This window comes from Danio rerio, chromosome 4 (assembly GCF_052040795.2).
Source record: "Danio rerio strain M-AB ecotype USA chromosome 4, GRCz13ab, whole genome shotgun sequence".
NCBI lineage: Eukaryota > Metazoa > Chordata > Actinopteri > Cypriniformes > Danionidae > Danio > Danio rerio.
The window spans coordinates 70,880,001-70,897,542 of record NC_141024.2 but is presented as its reverse complement, the minus strand read 5'-3'; the positions used below and the strand labels follow the sequence as shown (position 1 = coordinate 70,897,542).

The 17,542-nt window shown below is 41.0% G+C and overlaps 1 protein-coding gene and 1 long non-coding RNA gene across 4 annotated transcripts in view; one reads left to right on the top strand and one right to left on the bottom strand.

Annotated features, from left to right (window-relative positions):
• Positions 1-2,405: 2,405 nt before the first annotated feature.
• Positions 2,406-17,542, bottom strand: part of LOC100149352 (uncharacterized) — a 15,965-nt gene continuing 828 nt past the window's right edge. Inside the window, exons 1-4 of one of the 3 annotated variants that reach the window (XM_087250590.2) lie at positions 13,876-14,269; positions 10,991-12,927; positions 9,856-9,978; positions 2,406-3,345 (exon numbers count right to left, since the gene is read on the bottom strand). In XM_087250590.2, the coding sequence (XP_087106716.1) occupies positions 2,741-3,345; positions 9,856-9,940 (690 nt within the window). In that variant the 5' untranslated portion in view covers positions 9,941-9,978; positions 10,991-12,927; positions 13,876-14,269 and the 3' untranslated portion in view covers positions 2,406-2,740. Of the gene's footprint in view, positions 3,346-9,855; positions 9,979-10,990; positions 12,928-13,875; positions 14,270-17,542 lie in introns of those variants that run through there. The other 2 variants (XM_087250591.1, XM_087250589.2) reach the window with 2 other exon arrangements.
• On the top strand, positions 4,714-9,417 carry LOC110439553 (uncharacterized). Its single transcript, XR_015484457.2, has 2 exons — positions 4,714-5,075; positions 7,666-9,417. It is a non-coding gene; the product is annotated as an uncharacterized LOC110439553 (long non-coding RNA).

The window sequence follows — 17,542 nt, the reverse complement described above, 5'->3', positions numbered from 1 at the left end:
CCATTGTTGCTTTCCAAACCCTACAGTGAATCGTGTTCATCCTGAGTTTGTAAATGATATCTGAAACACCTTTTACACTGCGTACAAGTGTACGGCTTTTCTCCAGTGTGAAGTCTGATGTGATTCTTCAGGCTCCCTTTAACCCTGAAGCTCTTCCCGCAGTCAGGACAGATGAACGGCTTCTCTCCGTTGTGGATCCTCATGTGGGTTTTCAGAATGGCTTCTATACGCAACAGCACCATGAGGTTCGATCTTTTAGCGCAACTCTTTCCACACTGGGGACAAATGAAAGATCTTCCCGCGACGTGAGATATTACGTGAGCCTTCAGGAGATCAGCGTCTTCAAATTTACCTCACACTGTCAGTGCTAAATCATTTGCCATCGGTACGCAAAGGAGAGATCTGCTGCTGTACGAGGTCTGGACCACCTGTCAGTGCTCTGAGGCGGGGGAGGGGCTGACAGCATCACTCGCAGCTCGTTGAGAAGAGTAGGGACGGTACAGTATGAATAAATTACAGTCTATAAAACTTCTAGTAGCACAAAAAAAGTCACTAAATGTGTCGCTAGTTGCTTTTTTTGAAAATTTGTCGCTAGGAGGCTATGAAAAGTCACTAAATCTAGCGACAAAGTCGACAAATATAAACAACGCAAAATGGAAAACACTCACAAACGGTTACCATTATTTAGCTAAAGAGATGTAGCCGTTAAAGATGCTCGAAAAACTAGCATTTAGAAAAAAAAATGCTGCAAACCTTTAACAAACAGTCCTGTCTTAAAAACTGTCTGATTATTAAAAAAATAGCATCTGAGATGCTTTAAAAGTCTACTTAGACTTTTTGTTTACATCTACTACTTATTATTCATTTGTAGTAAGATATTTTTGTTAATGTTTCAATTTCAAACCTAAATATTCTTAAAAATAAAACGTTCTTTAAAACAGCGTGCCTGAATTATTCTATTGTGACGTAAAAATGTATTATTTGTTATTAGTGATATGTTAAAAAGCGACAATAATATCGTTTATTGCAATTAATTTGGGTGCAATATATCGCCCAGCAAAAAAAAATATAACGAGACAAAAAAAAAAAAAAAAAAAAAACACTGGATGTTAATGACTTTTTTTCCGGTTTGTGTTCAAAAGAAGTAAGTACGGAACCCCGGAAGGGATGTAGTGGAGGAGAAAAAAATTGGCTGGGTGAAAAAAAAAATAATGGGTGAAAGAAAAAAAATGGGTGGAAGGAAAATATATATTTCTAAGTTTTTGCGATCTCGGAAAGATGTTTTGCGTTCCCTCGCAAAGATGTTTTGCGTTCCCTCGCAAAGTTTTGCGTTATCTCGCAAAGATGTTTTGCGTTCTCTCGCAAAACTGTTTCTCCACAAACACTTCCTGTTCACTGCACTCACGTAAACCCTCCCGTTTTTGCTGAAATTCTCCCGTATTTTACCATTCTACCCCACTTTCTTTACATTACTGTGCGTATGCTACCTCTGAACCAGTGAATGCATGTATAAGCGCTGACAGACGCGCTTCGTACAATAAACTGATCCCAGATCAGCGTCTGTACACGTCATTTACAGAGGAGCGGGTGTATGTTTAAACAGACAAATGCACTGAATAATATGAAACATCTCCGTCCTGCATGTTTTATTTTAAACAGCTTATTTTCTCTTAAATGAGCACAAACAGTTTCCAAAGTAATGGACTGCTTTCATTATAGATCTGTGCATTCTTACAGAGACACCTCTGTTATCAAACTAAACAAAACATGAGATTCATTTGCTGCTCACTTGTTTGATAACAGAAGTGTCCCTTTAAATGGCGCGTACAGACGCTGATCTGGGTCTTTATTGTACGAAGCGCGTCTGTCAGTCAGCGCTTAAACATGCATTCACTGATTCAGAGGTTGCAAAGTGAAAGGCGACGATCAGCGCACAGTAATGTAAAGAAAGTGGGGTAAAATGGTAAAATATGGGAGAATTTCGGCAAAAACGGGAGGAAGTGAACAGGAAGTGTTTGCGGAGAAACAGTTTTGCGAGAGAACGCAAAACATCTTTGCGAGGGAACGCAAAACATCTTTGCGAGGGAACGCAAAACATCTTTGCGAGATAACGCAAAACTTTGCGAGGGAACGCAAAATATCTTTGCGAGATAACGCAAAACATCTTTGCGAGGGAACGCAAAACTTTGCGAGAGAACGCAAAAACTTAGAAATATATATTTTCCTCCCACCCATTTTTTTGTTTCACCCATTATTTTTTTTTTCACCCAGACCATTTTTTTCTCCTCCACTACGTCCCTTCCGGGGTTCCGTAAGTAAGCAACTCCTAAACATTTAAAATTACTCGAGTGTTTGCAAATATTTCTCTTCCCACTCAGACGACTTTAGAAACCACTTCCAAACCCTACAGTGAATCGTCTTTATTGTGAGTTTGTAAATGCTTTTTCAGGGTTCTCCGATATCTGAAACTCCTTTTACACTGCGTACAAGTGTACGGCTTTTCTCCAGTGTGAAGTCTGATGTGATTCTTTAAGTTTCCTTTAACCCTGAAGCTCTTCTCTCAGTCGGTACAGGTGAACGGCTCTTTTCCGTTGTGGATCCTCATGCGGGTTTTCAGAATGGCTTCTCACCGCTGTGAATAAGATTCGATCTCTACACGCAACTCTTTCAGGACACATGAAAGATCTCCCCGCGACGTGAGATATTACCTGAGCCTTCAGAAGATCAGCGTCTGGAGAACTCATTCCACGCTGACGGCAGATAAAACGTCTCTCTTTAAATGAATCTTCCTGTGGTTGATGAGGTTTGCGTTACTCGCGAAGCTCTTTCCGCATGCGGCGCACACAAACGAACGCTCTCCTGTGTGAACACTCATGTGGACGTTGGCTGATGATTTGTCAATGAAACTCTTCCCGCAGTGAAGGCACTTGTGAGGCTTTTCTCCAGAGTGTCCCCTCATGTGCCGCCTGAAATCTTTTTTCAGCTTGAATCTCTTTCCACACTGCTGGCAGAATAAAGCGCTTTCCTCTGCGTGGAGTTTCGTGTGGTTTCTGAGGTTGGCTTTCTGCGTGAAGCCTTTGCCGCACTGTTTGCAGGTAAAAGAGCTCTCTCCGGTGTGAGTTCTTGTGTGGTTTTTAAGATGTCCTTCTTTAACGAAACTCTTTCCGCAGCGTTGGCAGCTGAAGCCACTGTTGGTATTTTGGGATGTTTTACGGGTGGTCCTCTCATCAGTAGGTGAGCAGCTATTTTGTTCTACCGTTATGAAATCATGATGTTCCTCCAACTGATTTTTCTCCTCTTTTATTTCGTTTGGTTCTTGGATCTCTTCTTTCAAGGGTTTCAGGTCTAAAAGCGGGAAAAAGACAAACCTCAGTTTAATAGAAATACATTACCTGATAAAAGTCTTGTCGTCTATCCAGGTTTTAGGAACAAGTATTAACTTGACTTCTAGTTGATTTTTTGGTCTCAGAAGTGGCTAATATGAAAGGCAAAGGCCTCCAGATTATGCCATCGATCAATCTGCACAGTTAAATTAAATAATTAAATAAATATGAACAAAGAACACTGATCACACACTTGCCAAATCTGTAGAAAGGAAACAATTAATACCAACAGGAGCCTCTGCCTTTTTGTGAAATATATGTGTCCTAATAGTGTTTTTAACAACATGGAACACATATATGACTGTCAATATCTTAAAACATGCGTTTTGGTGTTTCGTGACCCTTTAATATGTACCAAATCGTAACATAATGGTACGTATGAGAAGTAAAGAAAATTAAAAAAATTTTAAACTCATTTTTTGGTGTATATAAATGTTTGAGAACAGGGGTCCGTTCTTCGTACCTCGCTTAAATGATCTAAGATGATTTTGCCGATCCCGGATCTTTTAATCTTGATAACTGATCTCTGGCTAATTTGATTCTTCAAACAAGTTCGCGGATCAGATTAGAATGTCTGGATGAACTGATCTGAGATCGCTGCGTGTGTTGTGAAGAAAAGATCTATCGATCCTCGAAATCATGATCAGCAATGCAACGATTGGCTGACGGCACTGCAGCGTAATGACATCATCTGATTAATATTCAATTATCCATGTGAGCAAAATTACATCATATTAGCAGTAAACGGTTTGTTAAATATGACACGCAAGAACTTTACACATTTGTTGTGAACTGCAGGCTTTACACTTTCATGTGTCAAGAGTATTCATCATGTATTTCAATGCAAATCAATGTATTTAGCTCTACATTTAGAAAAGATTTTCTTTATTATAGTAGCCGTTTTTTAATCGCTGTACGGAATAACTGGATGTTTACAAAAGCATTTTGATATTGGTAAAGGCGTCTGCAACTTTTGTGAAGCACAATCACTGGCATATAAACTATCAAAACATGTTTATGACTGCATAAATGTATTATTGCTTTTAAAAAAAGTCACATATTGTGCATTTCTATTATCATACACAAATTGTACTAAAGCGATCTAAAAATTTCATATCAATAAATTTTCTCTTTGTACTTTCATTTCGAGGGTGCAGATTGCATAAGTTTTGTTAATATAACTTTATTTATTTTATTAATAACTATAACTTTATATATATATATAGTAAATTTTTTTTTTAACTAATTTCCCAAGTGTATATAACTACTACTGTAAGAAAATATAATTCGGTACTTTCTCTATTATCTTTGCTTGAACTGACCCGATTGAAAGAAATATCCATGTAGTCACTCTCCAAATATTCTGTTTTGTAACTGTGTCTTATCTTATTGTAAGTTGTCCCTGTACTAGGCGCCTTGACGTTGCGCCTTGACATTCTTGAGCACTGGATAAAATTGTTCTGCCTAACTGAGCTGAATATTTGCACGTATTCATAACCCATGTAACCCTGAGTATGATGTATAAAAGCTGGGAATACCCCAGTCTTCTTTAGAAGAGAGCAATAAACTGTTGGATTCCCATCTCTCAGTTGTTGTTGCCTTCCTGGAGCTCCAGCTTACTGAGGAAACACACAGACGATCTGCAATTTATCCCAACAACTTGGTGACCCCCGACGTGATGAAGCTGATCAGGTAAGACATGAATTTGGTTTTGACTACCTGATTAGTTTCATCACTGAACTGAGTGTTCAGGAAGCTGGCAAGACATGAATTTGGTTTGACTGCCTGATAAGCTTCATTACTGAACTGAGTAATCCTTGGCTGGGATTTTCCCTGAAAAGCCAAGAAGAGCGCGCTATACAAAAGTAAAACGATCATTCTGTGTGTTTTCTAGTAAGTATTTACTAACATGGGTGGTTCATACCCCAAGCCTGAGATAGGGGAAGGCCCTAAAGATTGGATGTATCGATGTGGGTGGGGATATTACACTAATCCATGGTTAGATAATCTAGCAGGGTGGACTGAGGCACAAGCGATGCGTCCCTACCCTAGAGATGGGTCATTTGACCCCCATGTGCTAAAACGGGCTCACAAATTAATTTATGAAAGTGAAGGAGATCCCGAATGGGACCATGATTATATGAAAAAGGGTTATGAAATCTGGATGAAGATGATGAGTGTGTGGAATGATAAACAAAATATTAACCTACCAAAAGAGGTAAAGAAATTAATTCCGAAGCCTCTTAAAGGATCAGCATCAAAGATTGAGGTAAAAAGAAAGGAGACACCCAAAGTGCCTCCAGCCCCTGTTGTTACTGTTCCCTCAGTTACAGTTACTGTTCCTACTCCTACCCTCTCCTCCCCCATTCCTGATGAGGGGCAAGGAAAGGCACATCAGAGGATGCCTCTGTATCCTGTACAAGAATTAGAGGGGCTTCGCACAGAGAAACCAGACCAAGGGGATAATCAGGCTTTCCTATGGGTCTCAAAGAAAGGGGGACATGCTGAAGTAACCCCTCCCTCCGCAACACAGCTCAAGGATGTCATTTCACTGCTTCCTGATATGAGCAGGCCAGTAGAATTTGTAGAAACTATGATACGTGTCTCTAGAAATGCACAGCTTACAGGAGCTGATTATAAATTTATATTGATGAACAAAATGGGGTCTCAATATGATGAGACAGCCCTCATTGATGCTGTTCCTTGCTTGTGCTCTAAAAATGATGAGGTTAAACTACAACCCCAGCAAATGATACGTAGAGTAAAAATTAAAGAAGGGGATTATGAGGAACAAGAATACACAAAAGATGTACCGTACTTTTACTGGCGGGATGAACAGGGTGCTATAGATATCCTGAAGCGACAGCTTACTGCTTACCTTGTGGACACTCGTTGTGCTCATAGAGACTTGTCACACGTGACCAGCTGTAAGCAGGAAAAGAAAGTTTGTTTCACTGTTTATTTCCACTTTTATTAGTAACTGTACTCCAGATGTTCAGAAGATACTTAAATTTCAATTATCTGATCGATCTCAAATGACTCCAGAACAGCCTTTGCCTGAGGACTCTATGCACGTTTCCTTGTTGTCTACAACCTCTGCTTCGGGGATGCTCCCTGACATTGATTTGGCTATGTTACAAGCATCAGCCACTGACGAGGATAAGTCCTTCTGGGACGCCTTTTCTTCCACGTTTGATGAAAAGATGGGTCTATGGCATGACAAGACAGGTCGCCTATGTCTCCCACATGTGGCACTGTCATTCCTCGTCCACGAATTTCATGGTGTCACTCATCGTGGACGAAGAGGGGTACATGAAACAATGCGATCTTTGTTTTGTGTCCCAAAATTAGAAACCACCATTAATAACATACTTGACAAATGCCTTACATGTGCTCAATATAATGTATCAAAGCCTGTGGCACAGCACCAACATTTACCAAGACCAATTACACCTTTTTCTGAATGGCAAGTAGATTTTACACATATGCCCAAGAGGGGACCGTTTAAGTATCTACTGGTTTGCGTGGATAAATTTTCAAAATGGGTAGAAGCTTTTCCTTTCTCAAGGGAAAATGCAAAGGTGGTAACACAGAAATTGATCTCTGAAATTATACCTAGATATGGGATCCCACAAAGTATCGATTCAGATAAAGGAACACCTTTTACATCAAAGGTAACGCAACAATTGGCAACTGAATTAAATATAAATTGGCGTTTCCACATACCCTATCATCCACAATCATCTGGATTTGTGGAGCGAACTAACAGAACCTTGAAAGGAAAGATAAAGAAGGCCTTAAGACAACACGGTCATAAAGATTGGGTAAAAATTTTACCAATAGTACTAGCAGATTTGAGAATGACACCACAAGCAAATTTGGATTCTTTATCACCATATGAGGTGGTCATGGGAAGACCTTTCCCTATCCCATGGCAAGGGGGAATTATGGGAGTGGGTATTGAGCTTTCTAACCACATATCAGAATTCTCAGCGGCCCTAATTCAGAAACTTAATCAGTATTGGGAAAGGGTAACAAAGAAACACCCTGAAATTCCACTTGAGGCAGCACACCCTTTCCAGATAGGGGACAAGGTGCTAATAAAAGATATAAAACCCCAGAAAGATTTAACTGACCCCAAATACGAACGGCCAGCTGAGGTTCTGGCTGTTACACGCACTGCTGTATTAACTGATCTTTTTCCACAGTGGATCCATGGCACCAGAGTGAAACCATTGAAGTAAATGTCTATGATATGATATTAATAGTTTTTGTTTTGCAGACTACTTCTACTGATAACCCTACTGGGACTGACACAGGCCCACACTGAAGTACACAACTTATTCTGGCAGTATGCTAACTGGACTGCACGACAGACAACCAATGAGTCATGTGTTGTCTGCCAAGAAGTGTTCTCCTCTGCTGTGACTATATCCTTGAAACCTTTGCCTTTTACATATACTAAACTTGCTTTTTGTACAAATGCTTTGGGAGATATTTATGAGTGGCGCCCCACATGTGTTTCTAACAAGAAAACATGGGAGCCTCTTTGCAAATCAACTAGCAGAAAGAATCATTCTGTTGTAATACCTACACCTAGAACTATGGGTTTGAATATTTTGTTGACAAAACCCCAGGGGTTCACTTTTTCTTTTTGCTTTAATGGGACAAATGGACGTAATGTATCCACCTTAAGAGCTAAAGATTGTAATATAGTAATTGGCGAGAGGGATCGATTTTCAGGGGTATATTTACCATGGCGAAAGAATAAAAAATATAGTTCTCTACTAAGTGTTTGTCCACGTTACATCCCAGGCACCTGTGAACTGAACAAACTTAAATGTGCTAATATCACAAATGAGACAGCTGTCACGGCATGTTACAACCTGAACAACACATACTGTCAACGCAGCAATGTAACTTGTGTCCCCACTTGGCCGAGACAGGATGCGGTCCTGGCCGATGACTGGTACTGGTATTGTGGGGGAGAAACCATCTTCAACACTTACCCCACCAATTGGACTGGTCTTTGTACTGTGATCCAATTACAACACATGGTCACTGTCATGCATCTTGCCAGACAATTCGGAAGGGAACGGAGGTCAGTTCCCCAGGACGACGTACCCGACGAACACCGTATGAGATCACACTGGACTAGATTCTGGGAGGCTATGATTCCCAGTTTTGGCGTAGCAGATGCCTTAAAACAGCAAGAGATCATGCATTATAGACTGGCCTCTTTTATAAACAGTACCACGGATGCCATTTCTGGACTAAGAGAGGAGATGAGAGCTCTGAGACTAATGACTATGCAAAACAGACTGGCTCTGGACATGCTCTTAGCGGAAAGGGGCGGGGTCTGCTCCCTGGTCGGAGAGAGCCAATGCTGCACTTACGTTCCCGCGGATGATGAGGATCTTGGACGAGTAGGACAAGCTGTAAAGGCGATGAAAAGGATATCATCACAGGTGTATGAGGATGAGATGAAGGAAAGAAATTTTAATTGGGGATGGGGATTTTTAGAAAGCCTGTTTGGATCATTGGCTCCATATGTCTCAATGGTAGTACCGGTACTTATTATTTTCTTATGTGTATGTATTTTTGGTCCATGTCTTCTGAGATGTTTTATGGAAAGAATGTATAGGATGGTTAATGCCTTAGGTAAAGGGTTATGAACATTTAGCTATGAATGGAACTGAGGGTAACCATTTAACAAATAGAGTTTATGAGAATATGGTATGATCCAGGCTCTTGTAAAAACAGAGCCTGGAAGAGGGGATTGAAAGAAATATCCATGTAGTCACTCTCCAAATATTCTGTTTTGTAACTGTGTCTTATCTTATTGTAAGTTGTCCCTGTAACAGGCGCCTTGACGTTGCGCCTTGACATTCTTGAGCACTGGATAAAATTGTTCTGCCTAACTGAGCTGAATATTTGCACGTATTCATAACCCATGTAACCCTGAGTATGATGTATAAAAGCTGGGAATACCCCAGTCTTCTTTAGAAGAGAGCAATAAACTGTTGGATTCACATCTCTCAGTTGTTGTTGCCTTCCTGGAGCTCCAGCTTACTGAGGAAACACACAGACGATCTGCAATTTATCCCAACACCGATCTAATCCTGTTTATATGAATTGAACCTGCTTCCGATCAGGTTTGAGCTAGCAGAACTGTTGCTATGACAACAACTCTCAGATCAGCTTTGAAGAACGAAACGATCCTGGATCGTGTCAAATCGTCAATATCCAAATCCAGCTAACTGAGTAATCCACGTACGAAGAACGGACCCCAGTACAAACAAGATAAAAAAACAAAAATAAGCAGAGCATAAGCCTTGCAAAGCACACACTTAATTCCTAATTAATTTAATTCATGTAAAATTTGGGTTGTGTGTTACATTATGTTTGATTAAACAACTTCTGAATTACTTTCTCTTAATTTGTGTGTTAACGAATGTTCAAAGTAACCAACCTATTTGTTCCTCAATGTCCTCTTGTTTGAGGCTGAACACTTCAGTAATCCTCAGGTCTTCGCTCTCCTCTTTAATAACCGCCATTTTAAAACAGCATCACAGTCGCTTCATGAGGAGTTTCTCTGAGGGTTTAAGAGGAGAATAGTTTAAAATTCATAATCAGAAATGTATGAATAATATCATAATAATTATATAGAATATTGAATGAAGTTATATGTAAATAGACTCCACTTTATCAAACACATTTCAGACATCCCAAGTTGGGAAAAGTCATTTCCGGGGGATACAGAGTTGATTTGCGGGAGGTAGCGGGATAGTGGATGTTTGAAGAGAGAGAGAGAGAGAGGGGGGGGGGGGGTGCGTTGAGTGAGCGACGTATCTGGCTAGGGGGGCGTGTGCGCACGAAACGTACCCGAAGAGCGGTGGGAGTAGACCTTTTACGCAAAAACCAGAAGTACGTCAACAACGTGTAAACCCAGTTCCGGTATGAGTTTTTTGGCGGAGAAAAGGCAGCTAGAGTGTTTTCGGCGAGCCTGAGTTGTCTTCCGAAGTTAATTAAATAATTAATTAAATACATGCAATTAAAATAGGGGAGAGCGGGGCAGAACCTAACACAGGGCCAGTTGTAACACACTTGTTTTAAATACTTCCACACATGCTAGTATGATAAAACTTCGTGTATTTACTAATGTCACAGCAATAAATAGTTTCATTATTTAAAAAAATATTTTATTTTATTAGTTGAGTTTCGTGAAGAGCTTATATTATTAACATTAATTTGTTCAGGTAGATATGCATAACGGTACACATAGTTGATTAGCGTTAACTAAATACACTATGAACAATCTTAACTGCAGGTGGGATAGTGGTAAAGTTGGTTCTTATTTGCACATTCAGACTTTCCCTTTAACAATATAATTTATTTAAAGTATTATTTGCAAACTCTAAATAGCGAAATCATATTAGCAGCCAATGACTATCAAAGTACAGCATTGTTCACAGTCAAATAACCAGTGTTAATGTTGTTTTCAAGTCATGTTTGCATGGTTATTTCGATCGAATAATTAAAGCAACATGGTAAATAATATAGAGACTTCTAAATGAACGAATGTGTGAATATAAAACCAACTTTACCTCAATGCAGGTGGGTGTGTTACATAGTCGAGATCCATCCTTGCTGCCTTAGCCACCGTGTCGCTATCTTCACAGCATAGCTGTTTAGACTGACGTGTCATATACTGACTCCCTTGTCAAAGGAGCTGTAAAGTTGTTCCAAGGGAATAGGCTCGGGACAACACCACTCTTCAGGCGACGAACGACGCAGCCACCACTGTAATCATCCGGAGCGAAGTGCCGGCTGCAGACATAGGTGCTACCTGTTTTACATTAAAACTATGCCCTTCCTCTCTTCAGATCGCCTGTATCCATTTGGGTTTCAGGTTTGGATCCACAGGAAAAGAATGAAATAAAAGGTAGGGCTGTTTTTGGTTAGAAGACGAACAGCCTGGAACACAGCAGAAACTGCGATTCTTCGACTCTGCCATTGTTCGTATCTGCCGCTATAATAACAGGAAGTTCTAATGCACTACATTGACGTATTTCCGTTCGAAAAATGCGGAAGTGCGTAAAAGGTCTGTTGCGCGCGACATGACATAACATTACCTGAAGAGTGGTGGGGGTGAGTTGCGCGCGACAAACCTGAAGAGCTACGAGGGATGCAGTGGAGAGAGGAGAGTGCGACGTATATTTAAGGACCAGGCAGGAAGCGCGCAATTTCCGGGAGATTATCATGAAGCAAATTGCGCGAATGGCGCGGGGCGAATTGAGCATTTTGCACGTCTGACGCGTTTAATGAGCGTTTCACGCGAATCTCTCGAATTCGAAAATCTGAACTTTAGCGTACATTCGCGCCGCGTTAACCAATCACTATCTTGCTCTTGTGGGGGATTGTGGGATTGAGAACCTGTTGTCGGTATTCCGAGGGAAATCCTCCAGCCTTCACCGACAACAGTTCATCAAACTGGGCTTGGCTCAGTCAGAAGCACCGCTGAAAGCCTCCGTCATCCAGGTTAAGTTTCTGGAGGAGGTTATGAGCTCACAGAGCTGGATGAACCTCTGAAAGGATGTAGTGGACTCAGACACGACCCTAAACGTATTGTCGCTGTTTTTCAGTCTTCATAAAGCACATAAACACTGTTATTTTCTTCATAAAATCCATGTTAGCCATTTAGCTATGAAGCTAGAGTCTTCGGGCAGACAGAAGCCGTGCCCATCACGTGAATCCGCGTCTATTCTGAAGTGAATTTAACACGTGAATGAAGCGAGTAAACTCAAATGTTCACACGGCTATTTACGCGCGAATAGCATCGTTTATCCGCGTGTTCCGCGTCTGGTGTGAACAGTAAGGGTGTCACGATCCTCCAAATCCTCGATTCGATTACATTTTTGATTCTAAAGGCACGATTTGATTCGATTTTCGATTATGAATAATTAATTAATTAATGACCAATTAATTATGTGTAGCCTACCGTTTAAACTACCTGACCTGCATGGTCTTTGTTTTACCCATAAACAAATCATACAGTAAATGAATAAAGGCAAGATACACACATAATTACCAACTGTCAATCACTTTTTCTGCGGGACTCGTGAATAGGCAAAGATCTGTGTCGTTATAATGGCGTCGGTAAAAAAATACGCACAACCAACAGGAACCAGCCAACAGTATCTGAAGTGTTCGCTAAAATGACTAAGTACAAGTGAGTGAAAGATTGAAGCAGTCTACTGATCCTCTGACTGCCTGAACCCGCTGTCTCGAGCCCATGGCTGTGTGTGTATGCGTCTGTGTCTGTGGTCACGTGATGTGTGTTTTCAGAGGTAGAGAGGAAGGAGGGCTGCTCAGAAATGCTACACGCCACTGTGGATGTCAAATCGTTGTTGTTCTAAAATGGCATTTATAAACAAAAACAGTGTAAACAGGGCCTGAGTGTGTACTTTTCGCGAGCGGATTTGCAACGGGGGTGGGCGGAGGATCGCGATGCCGGTGTTGTCTATCGGACGAACCCTAACGCCTGTTTCACACCGCAAGCGTCAGCGGCGCGTGAGCAGAGCGTGAGCAGCGCGTATGTCCAGCAGTAGCAGCACGCAGGCGTTTGCCTTTCACACCAGCTGCGTCTGCAGCGCGCAGTTCTTCGGCAGCTGCTGCAGAGATCAACCTATCTCTGTCTATTCTATCTAGTTACCCATGTCTCTCTATATACAAATACACCTTTTAAACTTTTCATCTGTCCAGCGGCAGAATAACAGCTCGTTAATTCATCCTCGTGCAGATGATGAGACGGACAAAAGTAACCAATGCATGCCATTCTTTTACTTATTTTCGTGTTGTCAGATTCACAGTGCAAACAGCTCCCGGTAGGAATAACTCGAGTGAACATAAAACAAAGCCGATTAAAACTTTCTTCCTCTGCTCAGCTGCACAGAACACAGCGAGCTCACATCATCCAGCATGCGTGTCGAACTACACTACCCACAATACACTTCGCTATGGACTACAAATCCCGTAAATATTCTATTTCCCCTCTCCTACAACACTAGTGTGCAACTTAAGCAAAACTGATACTAAAATTGTTTTACATTTGGTTTTGTAGTTCGGGCCTAAATAAATGTTGCCGTTTTTAATCGTTTTAAGTTCATTTGAATGACTATATGTATACCATTTGACGTTATCAACGTATTTATTGGGTAAAATTGCTACTTTTTACTGTCATTCATTGTGTTTTGGTCATTATCAATCCACTGTCACTTTAATTGAGCGTGAGCAGCGCGTCAAAAATAGACCCAGCGCCGAAACTATCGCTGCACTGCTGCTTCGGCGACGCTCACGCCTCGCACTGACGCGCTGCTGCTGCGTGCGGTATGAAAGCTCTAATCTGTTAACATGGACGCCGAAAACACACGCGCTGCTCACGCTCTGCTCACGCGCCGCTGACGCTTGCGGTGTGAAACAGGCGTAATACGTACATAGCAGAGCTTGCAAAACTGTGTGTTTTTTTTGTCGACAACACGAACGTTGTCAACATAACTCACTGGAAATCCAAAATGCTTACACACCGGCGACTTCGTTGAAAGAGGAGAGGGTTTAAGCTCTGTCGACGGGTCTCCTGCTTCTGCAATTCAACAAGCACTTCAACAAGCCTGTTTTTTCCCGTTTGGCAAGCCAAGCTGACGTGACATGAGGGCGTGGCAGCATCGACGATTCTATTTTTTGATTCGATAATCGAAATTGAGCATAAATTTCGATCGATTTCGATTAAAAATCGAAATCGTGACACCCCTAGAACACAGCATAAAAGTTGTTCTTCTTCTTCGTTTAATGGCAGGTGGCAAACCAGCTTGAGGTGCATTACCGCCACCTACTGGGTTGGAGTGTGAGACTTCAATGAATGGAAGGATTACTACATATTCTCAAAAAAAAAAATAAATAAATAAAAAATAAAAATATATATATATATATATATATATATATATATATATATATATATATATATATTCCTTAAATAATAAATAATAATAATAATATTCATAACAAATAAAAATAAATAAATAAACAAATAATAATTCTTTCCGATTAAAACCTGTAAAACAAACCTGTACTCCTCAAGAATTTTAGCAGATAATCATATACCTTAGTCTCTTTCTGAGCATTTTGAAAAATGTTTGTGATTGAAATGTCAGCCATGTCCAAATCGCTTAGTTTTATTTTAAACTGGTCCCTCTCTCTTCTATATTTTGTACACTTGATTAATACATGTTCTGTGGTTTCGATTTGTCCACAATGTCTGCAGCATTCTGTTTCCCTTTTCCCTGTCTTGAATAGTGAACTGTTTCAATTGGAACGACCTATACGAAGTCTGGATATGACTGTGTCTTCCTATCTGTTCCCATATACTTTCCTTTCTTTCCCCACTTTATTTTCTATATTATACAGATGTCTTCCTTTTGATTCTGACTCCCAGTCCTCTTGCCAAAGATTATTAACTGATATATTTATAATATGCTTTATTTCTGTTTTGGATAGCGGGATCTCAATATCCACCTCATCTTTCCCCAATGCTGTTTTTGCCATCTTATCTACTATTTCATTTCCTTCTACTCCTACATGAGCAGGGATCCATAAAAATTTTACTTTTATTCCTATTTGGTTTATTTTATATATGTTTTGAAATATTTCATTTAACAGATCCTGACGTGTTTCTAAAGGTCCGGTATTTAAACAATGTAGTGCTGAGTATAGCCTGATTTATACTTCTGCGTCAAGTGACCGGCGTAACCCACTGCACAGGCAATTTATACTTCTGCGCGCTGTCTCTGTCAGTCTGCAATAACACTTCCGAAACGCTAGTTGGCAGTGAGGTGTAAATGTTCCTCTTTGTCGAGTTTCTTCGCTACTTTATTGCTTTTCCTGAACACTTCCAGGATGTACAAGTAGCTCAAACTCGCTCATTTTGAGGCAGGAATCGGCGGACGTGCAACAACTTTAACTATGAGGTAAACACAAAACAAAACTTTCCATCCGGAGCTCCTTCACGGGACTCCACACTTGTAAACAATCGCTCACGCCATTCGCGCGGCTCTCGGTCCCGCCCAGACTCGTCAGCGATACCAAGCCGACCAATCACAGAGCTAACGCTACGCGTCGTTGCGACGTGTAGTTACATTTTTTGAGAGGTGCACGTCAGTGACGGCGATGGCCACCGCGAAGGGCTATGCGTCAGCGTCGTAGCATACGCCGGTGTTTGACGCAGAAGTATAAATCAGCCTTAAGCCTGGTTTATACTTCTGCGTCAGGTGACCGGCGTAACGCACGGCGCAGACAACGCGCGTGGCTGTGCATTTATACTTCCGCGCACTGTCTCTGTCGGTCTGCATTAACACTTCCGAAACGCTAGTTGGCAGTGAGGTGTAAATGTTCCTCTGTGTCGAGTTTCTTCGCTGCTTTTTTGCTTTTCCTGAACACTTCCGGGATGTACAAGTGGCTCAAACTCGCTCATTTTGAGGCAGGAACCGGCGGACGTGCAACAACTTTAACTATGAGGTAAACACAAAACAAAACTTTCCATCCGGAGATCCTTCACGGGACTCCACACTTGTAAACAATCGCTCGCGCGGCTCTCAGTCCCGCCCAGACTCGTCAGCGCTACCAAGCCGACCAATCACAGAGCTTACGCTACGCGCCGTTGCGACGTGTAGTTACATTTTTTGAGAGGTGCACGTCAGTGACGGCGATGGCCACGGCGAAGGGCTATGCGTCAGCGCCGTAGCATACGCCGGTGTTTGACGCAGAAGTATAAATCAGCCTTATGAGTCAGAGCACACCACCACTCTTTTTTTCCACCCACTGCATTGCCATTGATATTGCCATTAATTCTGTTGAAAAAACTGATATATGATTACTTAACCTCATTGAAACATTGTGTTTATTGTTAGGAATATATAAAGCTGCTGCTGTATAACCATTGTCTGGATTTTTAGACCCATTTGTATATATCTGTGTATAATTGAAATACTTTTGTTTTAGATATCGTCGTACTAGATTATCTTTAAACAGACTCCTGTTCTTATCATTAATTATACTGTGTATCTGTAAATCAACTTGTGGCACTTGAAACATCCATGGATTTGTATCTGGTATAGTTAATGTAGGTCCTATTTTTATTTGATCCAATCCTAGTTTCCTAGCCTCCAATTCTGCATTCCACCCGAAACTCCTGTTCTTGCTATATTCATGTTCCCAACCCTTTTTAATTACTGCTTTTACTGGATGTGTATCTGCATGCCCTCTTACAGTGCTCCAATAGGCTATTTTCAGCTTAGTGTTCTATACTTTATTGGTTGCTCTGCCGTTTCCACCTGAATCGCTGAAATGGCCGATGTTCAAAATGCTCCACTTCCTATTCTTATTGCTTGTGATTAAATAGCGCTAATTTTTTTGTAACTGAGATTTGGATGCCGAGCAATATACTATACTGCCATAATCTAAAATTGCCCTTATCATAGCACAGTATACTCTTTTTAATGCATGTCCGGTAGCACCCCACTCTACTCCTGCCAAACATCTTAGGATATTTATTCGTTTTTTTGCATTTATCTTGTATTTTCTTTATATCCCTGCTGAAAAATGTCCAGCCAAATCCAGCTAAAACCAGCTTGACCAGCCTGGTTTAAGCTGGATATAGCTGGTTTTGGCTGGACTCCCAGCTTGGCTAGGCTGGTCAAGCTGGTTTTAGCTGGTCATCTCCCAGCCTGACCAGCTAAGACTAGGCTGGAAACCAGCCTGGAAGTGGCCAAAACCCCTCTAAAACCAGCCTGGTCGACCAGCTAAAACCAGCCAACCAGCTTAGGCTGGTTTAAGCTGGATTTTTCAGCAGGGATGGGTTGTAAATGTAAGTTTTGAATCTATCCATACTCCTACGAACCTGATTTATTTACTCTTGCCCATAAAGATTTATGATGATATTTGGGGATTTCCTTTTTTTTTAAGAAACACATCAGTTTGTTTTTTTCTACAGACAATTTAAAGCTCCATTTATTTACCCAATTTTCCACTTCATTAACTGCTTTTTGCATTCTTTTGCAAAGTTTCTTCCCCTTTTCCACAAAGCACCGTCATCTGCATATAAAGAC